Raw genomic sequence first — 15,920 nt, forward strand, 5'->3', positions numbered from 1 at the left:
TTACTTGCTGGGCCCTTGACTGATTGAACTGATACGTGTCCTGGATAAAACATAAATATTGCAGAAAATAATCCAATATGACATCTCTGACATTCAACTGTAACTTAAATTATAGACTGGTCAGTAAATGATCTTAAGCTGTTTAAGGTTTCATCAGCCGTCTGCAAGATTGATTTTCTTCAAAATTACTGTACTAAAATGTTTTCTTTTGTTGTTGCACTGACTCGGATCACAAACCACAATTTTAAGATCGGCTCTTATTTACAAAAATGCTTTGACATAGTGCATTTGTTCAGCCTAGGCAACAATAAAGGATTGTGGTATCATTTTGAAGAAGGTTGTTTGACAGACCCTGTTTGTTTATTTGGGGTAATGTGAGCTGCATTCACAAAATGTTATATTTTGTTTCATGATTGTGTACATTCTCTCCCACTGCTTCCAGGCAAGTCCTGTAAGCAGAGAAGACATGGATTTAGACCTTGTTTCCATGGCCAGTGGAAGTGCTTTGACTGAGAACAGAGAAAAAAATAAGCAGCCACACAGACACTCAGCAAGATCTTCAAGTAAGTTATGGGTTTTTTTCAGTATCAGTTTTAAAGATCACTTTAAAATGCTAGGTGGAGCTGAGCATGCTTGGAATCCCTAACAACACATGCTACTTATCTTTCTGTTTCTTTCTTACCTAAAACCTTTTCGTATGTTTTCTATGGTTCTGTTTAAGAACTGCATCATTAATATCAACAGACTTTCCTCTTTTGATTTTAACCCACGGGAAGTTCCCTGTGACATATGCTAGGTCTTCTGATGATTGAGTTCTTAAAAGGTTTTCTTTTCTCTAAATTATAAAACAGAGTGGTTTTTTTAATGTTCTCCATTTTTTTTTTCCAAAAGAGGTTTGAAAAATGCATGTTTTGATGTCTGAATACCAGAACATATATCCTAATCAAGCCCCAGATTTCTGTCATGTTGATTACCAATGATGCTGTAGTATATGCATCCTACTGAACTTAACTATGGCTCAGTTGCAGAGGATCCGTTTAAAGCCTTATATTTTTACCACTCCTATATCATACGAATTAACAAAAGAATCTATATGTAGAAGAAATGAAAAAATAATACTTGAAAGTCGTAAAATGGTAACATTTTAAGTTTCATGTTTTATTTTGTGTAATATAACTGAGGAAAGTGTTAATATATTTCTAATAATACGACATACCATATTTTGTCATTTGTGTACAATGTCTTTTCCAAATAAATAAAACTCCAAACCCCAAAAATGTATTTTACAGAAAATATAAACAGTATTAAATAACTTTGGCAAAATTATTGAAATTCCTAAAACTGTTTAGGTAGTGAAGTTTCTTGAAATGCTTTATGTCAAAATAGAAATCAGGTTATTTCATAAATTATATGTAATTGCTGGATTTGCTTTTTTGATTATGTTTTCATATATACTGACATTTCACTTTCAGTGAGAAACAAATTAAAATTCAAGGAAAACATGTAAAAATACTTGATATCTCTATTTTTTGACATATTTTGTAAAGACTTTAGAATAAAGATTTATTTACATTACATTAGTCCACCACAGGCAAAAAATAACAGTGAGTACAATTTGTCCATGCTTATTCACTTGATTTACATTCCTAAAATTAGATTAGATAAATTTTATCATCCTAGTCAAAGTTAAATGCATCCATGGAGAAAGAATATGATTCTTGCTCTCTGCCTGCCATCTTAGAAAAGAATTAATTGTGTCCTGAGTTTTCCTGTTTCTCTCCATTGGCTAGTGATGAAGCCCTACCGTTTAAATTAGATGAGATTCCTAATTGCCAAGATCCTGAATTTAGGTGAGACAAGTCTAAGCTACTGATGTCAATGGCAAACTTACCATTATATTCATATATTCAGAATAGAATGTATGCATATCTTGAATAATTGAGTTAAATAGCATACACTGCATTCATATTAATGTATAACTGCTGTCTAGATTGTTACCTACACTATATCGCCATCCAGAAAAATATATAAGCTCTTTTGAAAAAGACAGGCATGTAGAACTTGGCTCATGTTAGGAGCTTGGGAACAGTAAAGAAAAAATTGTGTCATTGTATTATACCTTCAAAAAGAAGAGACTAGGAAAGGAGCAGGAAAGAGCAATCAACAACAGTCATGAGAGACAGACAGTTTACAGTGTCGTAATATATATGTGTTAAAATACATATCTACTACAGCACAATTACATATTCATTCTCCTTTCAGTAGTCCAGGAACTAAGGAAAAAAAGGCCCAGATCTTAAGTCTTTCTACATACATTTCTGTATGTGCATCTATATAAAATTTCTCATCGTGGATTTGAGAAATTAAACAGTGATGATACATTAACTTATAATGCATATTATATATAAAACCAGACATTACTATTATCTTTGTACAATTTATATGGAGTATATAAACATGTTTATTATATTAGTTCTGTTTGACAAGGACTGTTGCTTTTCAATGATCGAAAATAAATTATTAGCCCTGTGGTATCCTTAATCCGAAAACAGTAGAAATTTGCCTTTATTTATAATGTATCCATAAAATACTGTCCTGTTATATTGTCTCCCTTGGGTTTGCTTTCTGAAATATTTAATGAAGAATCCTAGAAATTATTTTAGTGACTTAGTAGCTGTATTTCTTTTGAGTTGGCCTGCACTTGTATTAGAGAAGAGCTTAGAAAAGATGCTGTGACCTTAGAGGTGCCACCATTTGAATAAATTGTTAAATTGAGTTCTTGTACCATTTTTCCAGGAGAATTCAGCCTCAATGGTTTGACAAGCTTTAATTAATAAAATGTTACTAAGTTCACTTTGCAACATCCATAATCCTGGTTGTTGCTCAGAATTCTTTTTAATTATTGGTAGGAATTCTTCGGCAAACTGTGCCATACAGCTGAGAGAGATGTTAGTGTATATCAGAGATATTAGTTGGGGGTATCATATATGTTTCTTACATATACTTTATAATTCAGTAATTGTATCAATAAGTTGTTCAGAACCTCCAGGCTGAAAAGTGAGGTGTAAAAATGCAGGATAAATGATTTTTAGGTATATTTACTCAAAACAAACCTAAAATATATGATGCTGAAATAAAATGCATTTTATATACTACCGGGATACATGAATGATCACATTTTTGTAAAGACAAAACATACAATGCTTCAAAGTTACTATCCTTTAATTCAGGGGGCTTTTTAGAAAGGCTGAGTCAGGATTTTCAGAAATATTTTGGGGAACTGCTCGACTTTGATGTACTTTATGTAGACCTTATTTTCCAAAGGTAGGTTCTTAGAATTCCTGGTTAAAGAGTTTTAAGGTTTTTATCACCCAAATTTACTGGTTTTTTTCTGAAAAAGCTGGATGGGGTAGATTAATCCTAAACTAACTTAATTCTGTTCCTTGACAAAACAAAATGAATTAAGGAATAAAGGAAATGCTGTGGACATAGTATATCTCAGTTTAAGGAAAGCATTTGTGTACTTAAAGTATTTGATGTGGTTCCATGTTATATGTTCAAAGGGAAAATTGACTGTGCGTTAAATTCACCCAGTATTAAAGAAGAAAAAAAAAGTAAAAAAAAATGTATAACCTAAAGAAAGAGTAGCAATTGTTCAGTTAGACTAATTAGTTATATATCTAATTTAGGACCTTGCCTCTATTGATGGCCAGTACATTATGTTCTCAAACATACTACTTTATATTCCTTCCAGAAATCACAGTTATTTCTTTATGCTCCCTGGTAACTATTTTTCTTTTCTATTTCTTGAGGGTTTTTTTTTGGGTGGGTTTGTTTTTTCTTTTTTTTGTCCATTCTTGTCTGACTGCTGCTAAGATCTTAATCTCTGTTATACCTAGTGCCAATAAATTGCAAAAGTAGATGTGTTAGAATGACCTTTTGCTGATTATATTTTCTGCCTTTCAGTTTCACATAAACTTACCTCACTTTTGTAAAAAAGGACAGAAAAAAAAATTCTTTTTCCCTGATGTATAGTTTCTCTGTAATACACATACATGAGCCATGATGGTTAGTGGCTTACAGTCAGAGTTATGCAAGATTCAAGTATCAGTCCTACACTCATTGGTATTTTTATTAATATTGGTGTGAATTGCTGGTTCTATTTTTTTTAATACTTTCCTGAACACTGGTAGTGTAGTCAGCTCTGAGTTGCAAGATGGGCATAGAAATATTTTGCAAGAATTAGAAGTTAAGTGATTATTTTTTTATACATAGCTCGACAGGATGAGGTTTCTATACTAAAGTCCAGTTTGTGAGTAGTCTACGACAATCATCAACTCCATTTTATCATCCTAATCTGGTTCTGGCCAACCAGTGCTGCACCTTTACATGAGTCTCCTATATATTTACATTGTCTACCTTTCATCACAATTTTGTGGTTTTCTTTTCTCTGAAAATCTTAAACTTCATTTTCATTGTACTTCTTGTCTTGTGAACTGCAGTCTTTTGACAGTGATTTCCAGAAGCACCAGAATTTGAAAGTGGAATGCAATGGGAGCTGTGCATCTAATTGCTATTTAAAATACTGCCCAGAATTCTTAATTCTTCTCTTCCCTGAATTCTAGTCTTTCAGGGAGCCTCTGATATCAGTAAAACACTGCTTTCCAGGAAAAAAATTTTTTAAAAATTTGGACCTGATTCTTGTCATTCCTTAATCACCCCTAGTTCAAAAAATGGCCCATAAATACTGTCTCCACTACAAAATATTTATCAATTTAATTTCTCAGATAAATTCAAACTTTTACCATTCTGTTATTCAGTGAAATTAAATTAATGAAGTTTAATAATGCCTTTCTTATAGTGGAAAGACTTCAAACTCAAAGAAAAAGAAAAAACATAGTAACTTTTATTTCACTTCCCTTTTTACATCTTTCAGTTCTTATTTTTCCTCTTGACAAAATCCCCACTTTGATTTTTTTTGCCTTCCTTTCTTTTGATAATGAGAATCCTTAGAAAGTCTTCAACTTTGTTTTAAGCAATGTATGGTACAGCTTCACTTTTTTAAAAATCCCTGCTTTCCTGTTCCTTTCTCCTTAGCAATAGTATTGTCTATATATTCTAGTTCCATAACTTCTGTCTTTCATTTAGGATTTGTAAACTCCCTGTGTGCAGTAAACATCTAATTTTTAAGCTCTCTCTTCATGCCTTTACTCATATTTTACCGAAGGGTTTCTAGTGGTTTTTTTTTTCGTCTTTCTTTTTTTTTCTTTCTTTTTGTTTATTTGCTTATGCAGTCTGAATTAGAAGTTTGCCATGTTATACAAACTGAGTAAAAAACATCTTAGAAACATGGGATCAAATATGAAGGTACTTATTTAGTAGTCCTTTCAATTTCTTGGTGTTGACCTACTTAGTAGACTTCCTAGAAGAAAATTGTAAAGTTTATGCTTTCTCCTTAGAAATGTGTAGAAATGCTGTAAATGTATAGAAGGTATTTACAGTACAAATTACTTATTATTGTCAGCAAAATGCTGAACCGAGTTTACCTTAGAAATCACAACTGCTGCCACAATTTTAGGAATAAAGCTGTCTCTTCTGTAAGCCACACCTGGTTATATGATGACAGGAATATTAGTGGGCAAGCATTTTGTCCAATAAAAGATAGTGACATAATTCCATACTATTAATATTTTTGTGCTCAGAAAATCAAGGCATAAAATGGATGAGAAAGGGTTCTACACTTCTGAAGTAATTAAAATTTACGAGGCTTTGATACCTAGTAGAAATGCATGAATATTTTTTTGAACATCGTTTCGACATAATATTTCTTCCCATGGAGATACCTCTGTACACTGTAGCAGAATACAAAATATGCCTCAGAAAAAAAGCTGTTGATCCACCATAAATTAATGCATAGCATACATTTACATTGTCAGAGGAAAACAGTTAGAAACTAATTAAACCTATGTTATAGGCTGAAAGAATGGAAAATAGCCTCAGTCTGGAAACCCATGGGTATGTGCGAATAGAATGGTACCTAGGCAAAAAGCCATACACAGAGATGGGATAATTTAGCAGTGGCACAACTCTATATGAATTTGAAGTTCTTTAATGACTTCCAAACAAGAGCTTGCTCATACCCTGTGAACTCATGGTGCAGGTAGATAAAGTTCATAATCTTAAGATTGTGTCACATCCAAATTTTTCATCTCACCTTGATGCTTTCTTTTCAATAATCAGTGAGAAAAATCACTGTATTATAAATTAATAAATCAGTACAATACTCTTCATTATATTTTAAACATTCTTCAGTATACTGAACTTTACTTGATGCCCTATATGTGAAAATACACAGCACAATGGAATTTGTTCATGTGCAGGCGTGGATACAAAAACCTACTTTTCTGTGTATGGTAAATGTATGGTGCTGAAAGGATACATTTTATTCACATGAGAGAAAGCATTTGACTGCAGATTCAAGTGTTTTGGCTTTTTTTTCCAGTTCTGTCACTAGCCTGTTAGTTGGTATTAGCAATGCCATTTTGAATCTATATACATCAATTTTCCTATCTGCAGAAATAATAATCATGATATATATCATCCTTGTATAATATTTATGTAACTCCTGATGACAGGTTGATAGCATCATTATGTTTAACTGTTAGGAAAGGGAAGGGGCCGCCTCCTCTTTTGTGAACGGGATACACTATTTGGAAGCTACCATGTCAACAAAGGAGTAATGTTACAGATAGATATACACAGGTACAGCCATGCAAATGACAAACTAGTTACAGTATGGTGACAAAATCAAGGGATATGTCAAATGGTGGAATAATTAATTCACAAAATAAAGGTAATTGGTAACAATGTAGGTCTAACTCTCATTCCACTAACATTGTTTTTTCTTTAACTGGGGAGATGTTCTATTGAGTAACAATAGAATTGCAGTCGTCCTTCAAGAAAAGTTATTAAAAATCCAGCGAACAGTTTATAATAATAAAACTAGGAAAAATCGGGTATGTATCATGAATTTCTTTCCAGTATAGATATAAATCCTGTGTTTGGAAGTGAAGTAAATCAACATAGGTGTCACTGTTTACGTGTGCAGAGAGCTATTTATCTTAATGTTATCTGCTTGAGAAGAAGGCTTCTCTCAAAAATGAACATAAAATCATGAAGGTAAAAGTGAATTTCTGAGCTGAAATCCTGGTTTAATCAAAGCCAGTAAGCCAGATTTCAGTATGATACATGCATCTAATACACAATGCAAAAACTTCCAATTTTTGCTGTTTTTTTTTCTATTCAAAGATATAATATCTGAGTATTTCCCTGTTCTAATAGTATGCAATCTTAATAACTTTTTTTTTTTTTTTTAATTTAAGGAAACACACATGTAGGCCTGGCTCATTAGTGTAGTTCAATTGATTTCCCTGCTCAGGTGTTTTAAAAATTCAACTAGTGGTGAATGCGATTAAGAAGAAGAAAATCTGGAGCGGGAAAGTACTTGTGTATAATTTTGCATAATGAGAATACTCATGCAAGCAAATTTGACATATTCTGCAGGATCAGAACTTTTTTCTATTTGTTAAGCACAGCTGAAAGATACTGCTTTCCTAACCATTTGAAATGGTTATGCATATATATTTTCCATGTATTAGTTAACTGTTGAACAGCACATGCCTAATCTTTTTGAACAGACTACAGAATGATATTTTACAAGATGCTGCTTAATTCACTTTGAGGTGACATATTTAAAAAATGACCTAAATGCAGATTTTAAAAGGCACTTAGAACTTGCTTTCATTAAATTTAGCAGGCTAGGGAGAAAAATGATACATTATCTCATGTAATTTCATCATCTGTGTTTTGAATTATGAAAATAATTCAAGAACTGTGTATAAGAGACACACAGAGGCTTTTCCTAAATTTTAAGTGCTTAATTTTACAACCTGATTGTCTTTTAGTAGGGTTTGGGGGTTCTGGGGGGAGTGTTTGGTTTTTTTAAAGAGAAACCAGGTTAAAAAAAAAAAGAGAAAATCCACTCAGAGACATTGACTTATGTATAACTTAGTTACCCACTTGGAACCTTGGAACCATTAGACTCACCGCAAGGATTTCTGTTATATGATATGAGTAAATTATAAAAATTTTAGGTTTCCTTTGCTGTGGGATATTTGTCAAGTGGCTTCAAAAATATTTCTCAAGTCATTGCACAGAAAGACCCAGTGATGAACGTTGAACTACTACAGAGTTGTTGCATTGGATGGCAAAGATATGTCTATAGATTTTTTCCCCAAGACAATCTTTCTGTCCTTGTTTTTCCCTTCTAATTTGTCTCCTTTTCATTGCTGATTTTTCCATAGTTGTGTTCCCTAATCCTTTCTTTTACTATGAACAATTCTTGTTTCTGCTCCTTCAACTTCTTATTCCAGCATAAGCTTCCTCTCTCATCCACTTAGGCTTCCTTTCCACGGTCACCATTGAGTCTTGTGTTTGTTTCCACAGATCCTTGTCCGATTACCTTTTTCCACTCTCTCTTTCTCTACTCCCTTTTGTATCCAGCTAGTCCTTGCCAGCATTGCTCAGATTCATTGTCTCCTAGTTTAAATATCCTGCAAATTTGGCCTGATTTAGTGTACTATTTAGGCAGATCTTGAGTCCAGACTCTTAACCTACTTATTCTCTGTATCCTTTCTTGTCATCACCTGTATTTTCACTTCTTTTAATTATGTAAGTTCTGGAAGTTAGGGCCAACCTAGTGCCCCTTAATCTGTCTTCTTTATTCTTCCTCAGTTCCCCTTTACCAGTTCACAACTTTCTTCTTCCCTACATTTTCTCTCTGCTTTCAGTGTCACTCTCTTTCTCGAGTCATTCTAGTCTCTTGTGCCAGCCGTATCAGGGTATTGTTTGCCAAGTTAACCTTAGTCAGTCTCGTTTCTCTCTCAGCTTTTAATTCCAGCCCTCTGCCTCTTCTCTCAGTCTCCTTCTTATAGGAGCTTTGGTTCTTATCCTCTCCATGGTTCCTGTAACTAGGCTCCATAAGCCACAGAGAGCATGAAACAAGAAGGCTCTCAAGTTCCCTGACCTAGCATGATCTTCAACATTATTTTTAGGAATAGCCTTGCTTAGCTCTGTGTAACATCATGGTAAAGCGCGTTTCCATGCTGACTGATATTTTAGGGAATATAGCCAAAAAAATCAAGAACATCTCCTCTGATCATGTAGAAACTTCAATTTGTATATACTTGATCCAAATTTGGACAGATCCTAAAAGCAAGGCTCTGTTACTTGGCCGACTTCAAGTCCCCTCTGCAAAGGGCAACATAAATATTTCACATATTTTCTTAGAAGTGAGCGACCTTTCAGAAAACTTTGGCCAAAGGCAGATACTCAGTATGTAAAATTTCATCCTAAATGGTCAAAACTGGGGAAATAGATAAGGAACTAAAAAACAAAAGAAATATTGGGCTTTAATAGCCAATGGTGCTAAAAGTCCTGTTTGTAGTTAGGAAAATGTTATATTTTACAGGAACATTTCTGGAGCATTATGTTTATTATGTTATTTATTTTAAGTATTTAGAGTGGCAATTAATAAATGTTTGTAACGTACTCTTGTAAATGCTTATCCATGTGAATTCCTTCATGTGACTGAGTCACATTTTAGAGTTCAGATTATTCAAGTATGTAATTGTCAGCATGATCTGGTTAGAACAGCATCAGTGTTTGACAAAGATAGATATTTAAGTTTGTTGTTTCTGTAAAATTTTAAGTTTGGTCTCTAGTCCTACCAACTGGAAGTCAAGGAGATTTACAAACAAAATTAATTATTTGCTTTAAAAAAAAAAAAAGGTGACTATGTTTTATCTTCAAATCTCCATATGGAATGGAGATATATCTTTACATATTATGTGGGATTTTGCATAAGATTATCCTGAGGCTTCTCAATGCTATTCAAATATAAGTGTGAAATACAAAACTATAATGTAAAATTGCAATGCCATAAATATTTTTTTGTTTGGATGTAAAAAAATGCAACTATTTTTTTAATCTGACTTCGATATTGCTGTAAGTAACAATATTGAAAAGTAACTTTTCTGAGATTCTAGCATTTACTGTTTTCACAGACCTGCTGAACCTAGCTTCTTTCCAGAGCTTAAATTGATGTAAACGCTTTGCTGCTAAGGATTCGTTCTGGTCACTTTCATTAAAATGTTGAAGTTTTTTCTCCACGCCTTCTTATGCTTTATTTGCTCTTAAGTAATACAATATGGTAAGGACTTTGAAATAAATTATATCTCCAGACACACAATGTTAGGTGGATCGATAAATGCCCTATGACGTCTACTATACATCATAAAATTTCTATCATAACCTGTTTAATAAGGCTTTTCTTCTTGGACACCAAGAATTTCATTCAAAGCATTTTACATATTGCATTACTTATCAAAACAGAGGATATGTAAACCTTGACATTTGTTAAAAGACCCAGGCTTTAACCAAGAAAGACCAGAACAAATCAATAGCAGAAAACAGATTAAACAACAGAAAAGTGACTGCTTAGAAATAGAAGCATGTTAACTTAACCCAAGACAAGCTTTCAGCACATACTCAAAAGAAACGGTTATTTGATATATACAGGCACCTGGAAATCTCTCAGACTATATTGGAGCTTCATATAGTCAAATATTACAATTAAATGAAAGTACAGTAAATAACTGTTACAGGCTGTCTTCCAAAGCCTAGTTTGGGATAGGAGAAATTAAATTGCTTTTCTTGGCTAAGATTTTGTTCCCATATGAATGGGTATTAAAGTGACTGTATATCATGTTAAATTATACTTAATACACTTGCCAGGTTCTATTTTTTTCTAGTAGCAGTAATGGTAATAACAATAATAATTTATTTTTTTTATTATTGTTGTTGTTGTTGTTGTAAAAAATATCAGTACTTTATAGAGTAAACCCAATGTAATAGTTCTAATTATATTTAGTAAAGATACTTATGTATGGGCTTGAAACAATGTGAGTCTTTCTATTGTTGCCTTTGGGTAAGGCCCGCTACAAATGCACTCATGGAACTTAACATGAAAAGAAAGTAGTATGAACTTGCTTACAATTATTCCTAAATCACAAATACACATGTGCATACCTATGTAATGAAAGATATGCCTTACAGATCTCTTCATATTTGCAGCAAAATATGACTTTAAATGTCACCTTTTATTTTACCAATCAAAAAGTTCTGATAATCGTAATTTTATTCATTCATATATGCTAATATGAGAACCATTCATTTGCAAGATGCATTGCAACTTAGAGAAGAATGGAGGTATTGCAAATCCAAGCTTGCTGTAAAAACTGTTCGCATCATTAGTAATGCTGTAAGAGAAAGCTATAAGCTCTCAAAAGAACTCTGTTGAGGTGTAAAGTAAGACTTTCAAATAAAGTACACCCTGAAGAACAGTTAAAGGATCTCACGGAGATTTTTAATCTTTTCATAATACCTGAATATCTGACCTTGCAGCAGTTCAGGTGTATGCTTGGGAGAACATTTTAAAAAATTGAAACTATTTTCATTTGCTATCAATCATTGTTTTTTTGGTCAATCTTTGATTTATTTTTCTGTACACTGAACTAAGTATCCTCCCCACTTTTTATTATTTTCTTCCCTTTTCTTAAAACAAAAAAACTCATAAAGAAGTAAAATTGCACAACTTCCCCTGAGCAGGTATAAACATATTTACATCCAAGTAGAAGAAGTAAAGCACGATAAATATAAAGACAACAAATATAAGTAAAACAAATATAATAAGGATTCAGTTACCTATTCATTTCAATATGTTTGTTTGTTTGTGTGTCTGTCTGTCTGTTTAGGAAAACGAGGCTGTATTTTTAAGGAAAATTTCTAGATTAGGTCTCAGTGACATTGTCATCCCTTACCAGACTTTGTTGTCTTCCCTCAACCCCTCGATCTAGGCAGAATTCTAACCATTTGCTAATGGAGCTGTCTTTATTGAATATTTGTGAAGGAAAAAATTGCCTGTTTGAAAAATGTAGGATCAGAAAACCTGTTTTAAACACAGGTATTGGCAACAAAATAACTGAGTTTTAGTTTTAATTTATATGTAGTATTTTTCCTTCTTGCAAGGCTCTACCTAGACACTTACTTTATACTTAAGTACAAAGCTGCTCTTAATTCACTACATACCTAGTGTTCATACCTAGATTTCACTGAAATAGCAAAAGACATGAATTAAAAATAAGCGTAGTGATTTGTGGGCACATGTATGATTAATCAGGTAAGTCCTATATTTGCAATGCATTCCATTCCTATATTTTCATTTTTCTCTCTGTTCTTGCGTTAAACTCTAGGAGAAAGAACGGCAATAAAAACCTTTCTCATATTTGACTAATACCTTCATTGTAAATGAGGCGTTTCTTTGCTTTATGACACAATTTTTCAATCATAATTAATATTTAAGCCACTAGCAGTCTGTAAGTATAATGGCTGAGAATTAGGTATGATATGAATAGGAGTAAGCAAATTTCACTGTGCTTATGTGCCGGTCTGACTCATTTGTGTTTGAGAACTCTTCTTCAGGGAATAGGCTGTTGGATCTCCATGCCAGTTCTGTCTTTCATCACTCCAGTTAGGCCAATAACTGGAACAACAGTGCTGATAATAATACCCATCTCTTAGTGCTAATTAGTAGATATCAAAAGTGTTTTATCAGAAGAGCAAGCATAATTATGCCCATTTCAAAGATGGGAAAATGGGACATACAAAGGGAGTGATTTGCAGTGATTTGCAACAAACCTGTCTTGTAGATATTTCATTCTAAATTAGTTGATCATTCCCTACAATGGTTCTATTTTATTTGGATGAAAGCACTGAGAACTGTGTGAAGGTCAGAAAGAAAGAATACAGAGTAGTTTATGCTTTGATTCAGTTTGTCTAGGTCACTACTGTATAGTAAATTTTAAAGCAGCCCCTAGGAAATCTAACCAGCACTTCAGGCTAGATAAAGAAAAAGAGAGCTGTGACTGTCAGGCTTTGGGATAGCCTCTGATTTGTTAAACCTGCATTCAAGGGAGCAGAGAGTCTACACCTTTAGAGTATCTGGGATTTTGCAAAAATAGCTTCAGGCTGAGGAAGTTATCCTTCTCTATTACTGAGGGTCTACAAATCCTGAGCTATGATTCTCACAGACATCTAAAAAGTTGTTTTGTCAGACAGCTAATATGCAGTCAAGATTGATAAGTTATTACATTTTACTCACAAAATAGTTGACTACCCTCTAAACAATGCGTAAATCCGTTACAACTAAAAATAATAATAAAAAAACCCGAATTGTGAACTTTTGACTCTGAAGTTTAGACAAGCACAATTCATGCTATGACAGATACGGCTGTTATTCTTCCAAAATAAAAAGATATATTAGTAATTTATGAAGGCTTTTCACAAGTTTCTTGTAGCAAATTACAGCAAGTCTTTGGGGATTTTTTTATGGAATAATAATACACATTTTATACTAATGGAAGGACAATATATCCCTTCCTATGAATTGCATATAGTTATAAGTGGAAAGCCAGAAAACATACATTTATGGATTTCTGAAATGCATCATGAAGACAATATTTAGCAGTACAGACAGGTTCATAAACAAGTGAGATTGTTAGTCCAGAAATAATCCAGATTAGGCAATTAGGATGTGGTTGACTTCCTGTTTTGCTACATTGACTGTATCACTTTTAAACTAATTTTCAAATTTATTAATGATGTTTTTGTTCTGGCATTTCTACTTATGCTGTTTTAAAAATAATGTAATGAAAAATATTTGTTTTGTCAAAATATAGAAATAAATAACTGGTATGTCTAGTTTACCTTTATCATTAATACAACCTTGAAGATGAGTGCATAGGAAAATCAATCTCAAGCATAATTTAGCCTCAAACTTCTTTTCCAGTCTAAACATGGACTAGCTATTTCCCCTCTTTTATTTTTTTTAACAAAGAACATATTCCAGTCGTAATTCTTTTTGTTGTTTAACAATGTTTGCAACTTCAGAAAACATCTCTTTAATTTAAAGAAGGGATGCAATTATTTTTAATATTATTACCATGTTAGATTTATTTTGAAGTTTCACTAAATTAACCACTTAATTTACTAATTTGAGGGTTTCAGCCTTCAGTGAATACATTATGGTTCCCAGTCAAAAGAATTAATGGAAAGTTTACTGCTTGATTAAATAACTTTATTCTTTGCTCTTTAACAAAAGCCTTTCTGCACCAGATATATATCTGCTACCTTTTGAGGTGTTAAATAAAAAGATCCAAAGGCAAGGAAACTGGGAATCCTGTAAAGGCAAGACATTAGTATTTTAAACCTTTATCAGGTAGAGCTAGAGTAAGCTATACATTTTGAGAGAAAAACCCCAATTTACTACATCTGTAGAGCCGTAAGAAAACAAACAGAGATCATGTTAAAAATACTTGAAAGCTCTTGATTGCAAAAAGAGAGAAAGATTTAGTAAGATACATTTGCAATAATTTAAAACATCATAAAAAAGGGAACTGTAGGCTGGGAAAATCTCTTGACATTTAGATCTGGCAGACTACAGAAAAACATCTATGACAAAACAAAGAAGTTCTTACTGTTTGAAATTTATAGCTATGTTGTGTATATTAGTAGATAGAATTATATTCAGTCATATTATTTAAACTTTTTTTTAATTTTTTGGGGACTATTTGAGAGAAATTTAATTTTGCTATTAAAAAGTGCTAAAAAGTTGAAGTTCAAAAATACTTACTAAAAATATGTAGTTAGTAATCTTTTCCTTTAATAGGTGGCAAAAATATGTTTGTAAAACTTTTATTTGATAATCTAAGATAGCATGCTAATTTTTTAAATATATATATGTATATATATAAAACTCCTGTACTGTGAACATGATATCATTCTCTTGCAAAGTTTTGAGTTGTCTTCCACAGATGCTTTCTTCCTTACAGATGTCTAAGAAAGATATTTCCATCTGTAAAGTGTTGGTTTGTGTAAAATAAATATCATACCTTTGGTCAGGTCTACCGGTTATTTTATTTAAATAAGTATTTTGTAGAAACTATTGTCTAAATTACTCAAGTGTCTGTATGCATGACAATGGAAGTGATTATTTCACATATTTCTATGTGTGCTTAAACTTGCCATGGCATCATTCAGCATCAAAGATTAAGTGTTCCTGGGCTTTCAAAAAAAGAAATCACTCTTTTATTTGGTGTCATACAGTAAAACAACAACTTGTTAATTAGATATATCTTCTGAACTAGTTCTCCATCCACTTGAAGGATGAATGACATTACTAGTTTCTCTGTCAAAAGCATTGCTTATCTCTATATGTGTTTAAAATATGTTCAAAATGGACAGATAGTGGCACTTTTAAAAATATGATAATTTTGTGTAGTAATTTTATGGTCTATTTTGATAAGGAGTTTGTTTTTTAAAAAAGTACTACCTTGTGAAAATACTTCTATTACTTTTAAAACCATGAGCAATACATAATTATAAAAGTTGTGTGCTATCAAATTAGGCATATTAATGTATATTATTATCTTAAAAAGAACATGATGCAGTGAAATTTAGGGAGGTTGGTTGGTTTGGTTTTTAATTTCACGTGTCTGTTTATTGTTTAGAAAAGAATGTATCTACTCCAGAAAAGTCATGTTTGGGTCCATGTCATAAAGAACGGATATCATTTCGAGACCATCCAGTGCAGCTCAGCGGAGGATGGGGAGCAGGCAAAAAAAGGCAAAAGCTTAAAAATATTAGCTGAATATTGGAGATAATTTGACTGGATGATTTAATCAAATATGGAGAGCATATGGAGAGCTGTTTCTTTTTAAGCCTGTGAATATTGATTTTTGGAT

The 15,920-nt window shown here is 32.6% G+C and overlaps 1 protein-coding gene across 1 annotated transcript in view; it reads left to right on the forward strand.

The window, feature by feature from the left end:
- The window catches only part of LRRIQ1 (leucine rich repeats and IQ motif containing 1), a 114,019-nt gene extending 98,193 nt beyond the window's left edge, over positions 1-15,826 (forward strand). The window contains exons 25-26 of the mRNA XM_075725825.1: positions 443-563; positions 15,687-15,826. Of these exons, the coding sequence (XP_075581940.1) occupies positions 443-563; positions 15,687-15,826 (261 nt within the window). The remainder of the gene's footprint in view (positions 1-442; positions 564-15,686) is intronic.
- Positions 15,827-15,920: the final 94 nt, after the last annotated feature.

The sequence above is a fragment of the Pelecanus crispus genome, chromosome 1 (assembly GCF_030463565.1).
Source record: "Pelecanus crispus isolate bPelCri1 chromosome 1, bPelCri1.pri, whole genome shotgun sequence".
Classification (NCBI taxonomy): Eukaryota; Metazoa; Chordata; class Aves; order Pelecaniformes; family Pelecanidae; genus Pelecanus; species Pelecanus crispus.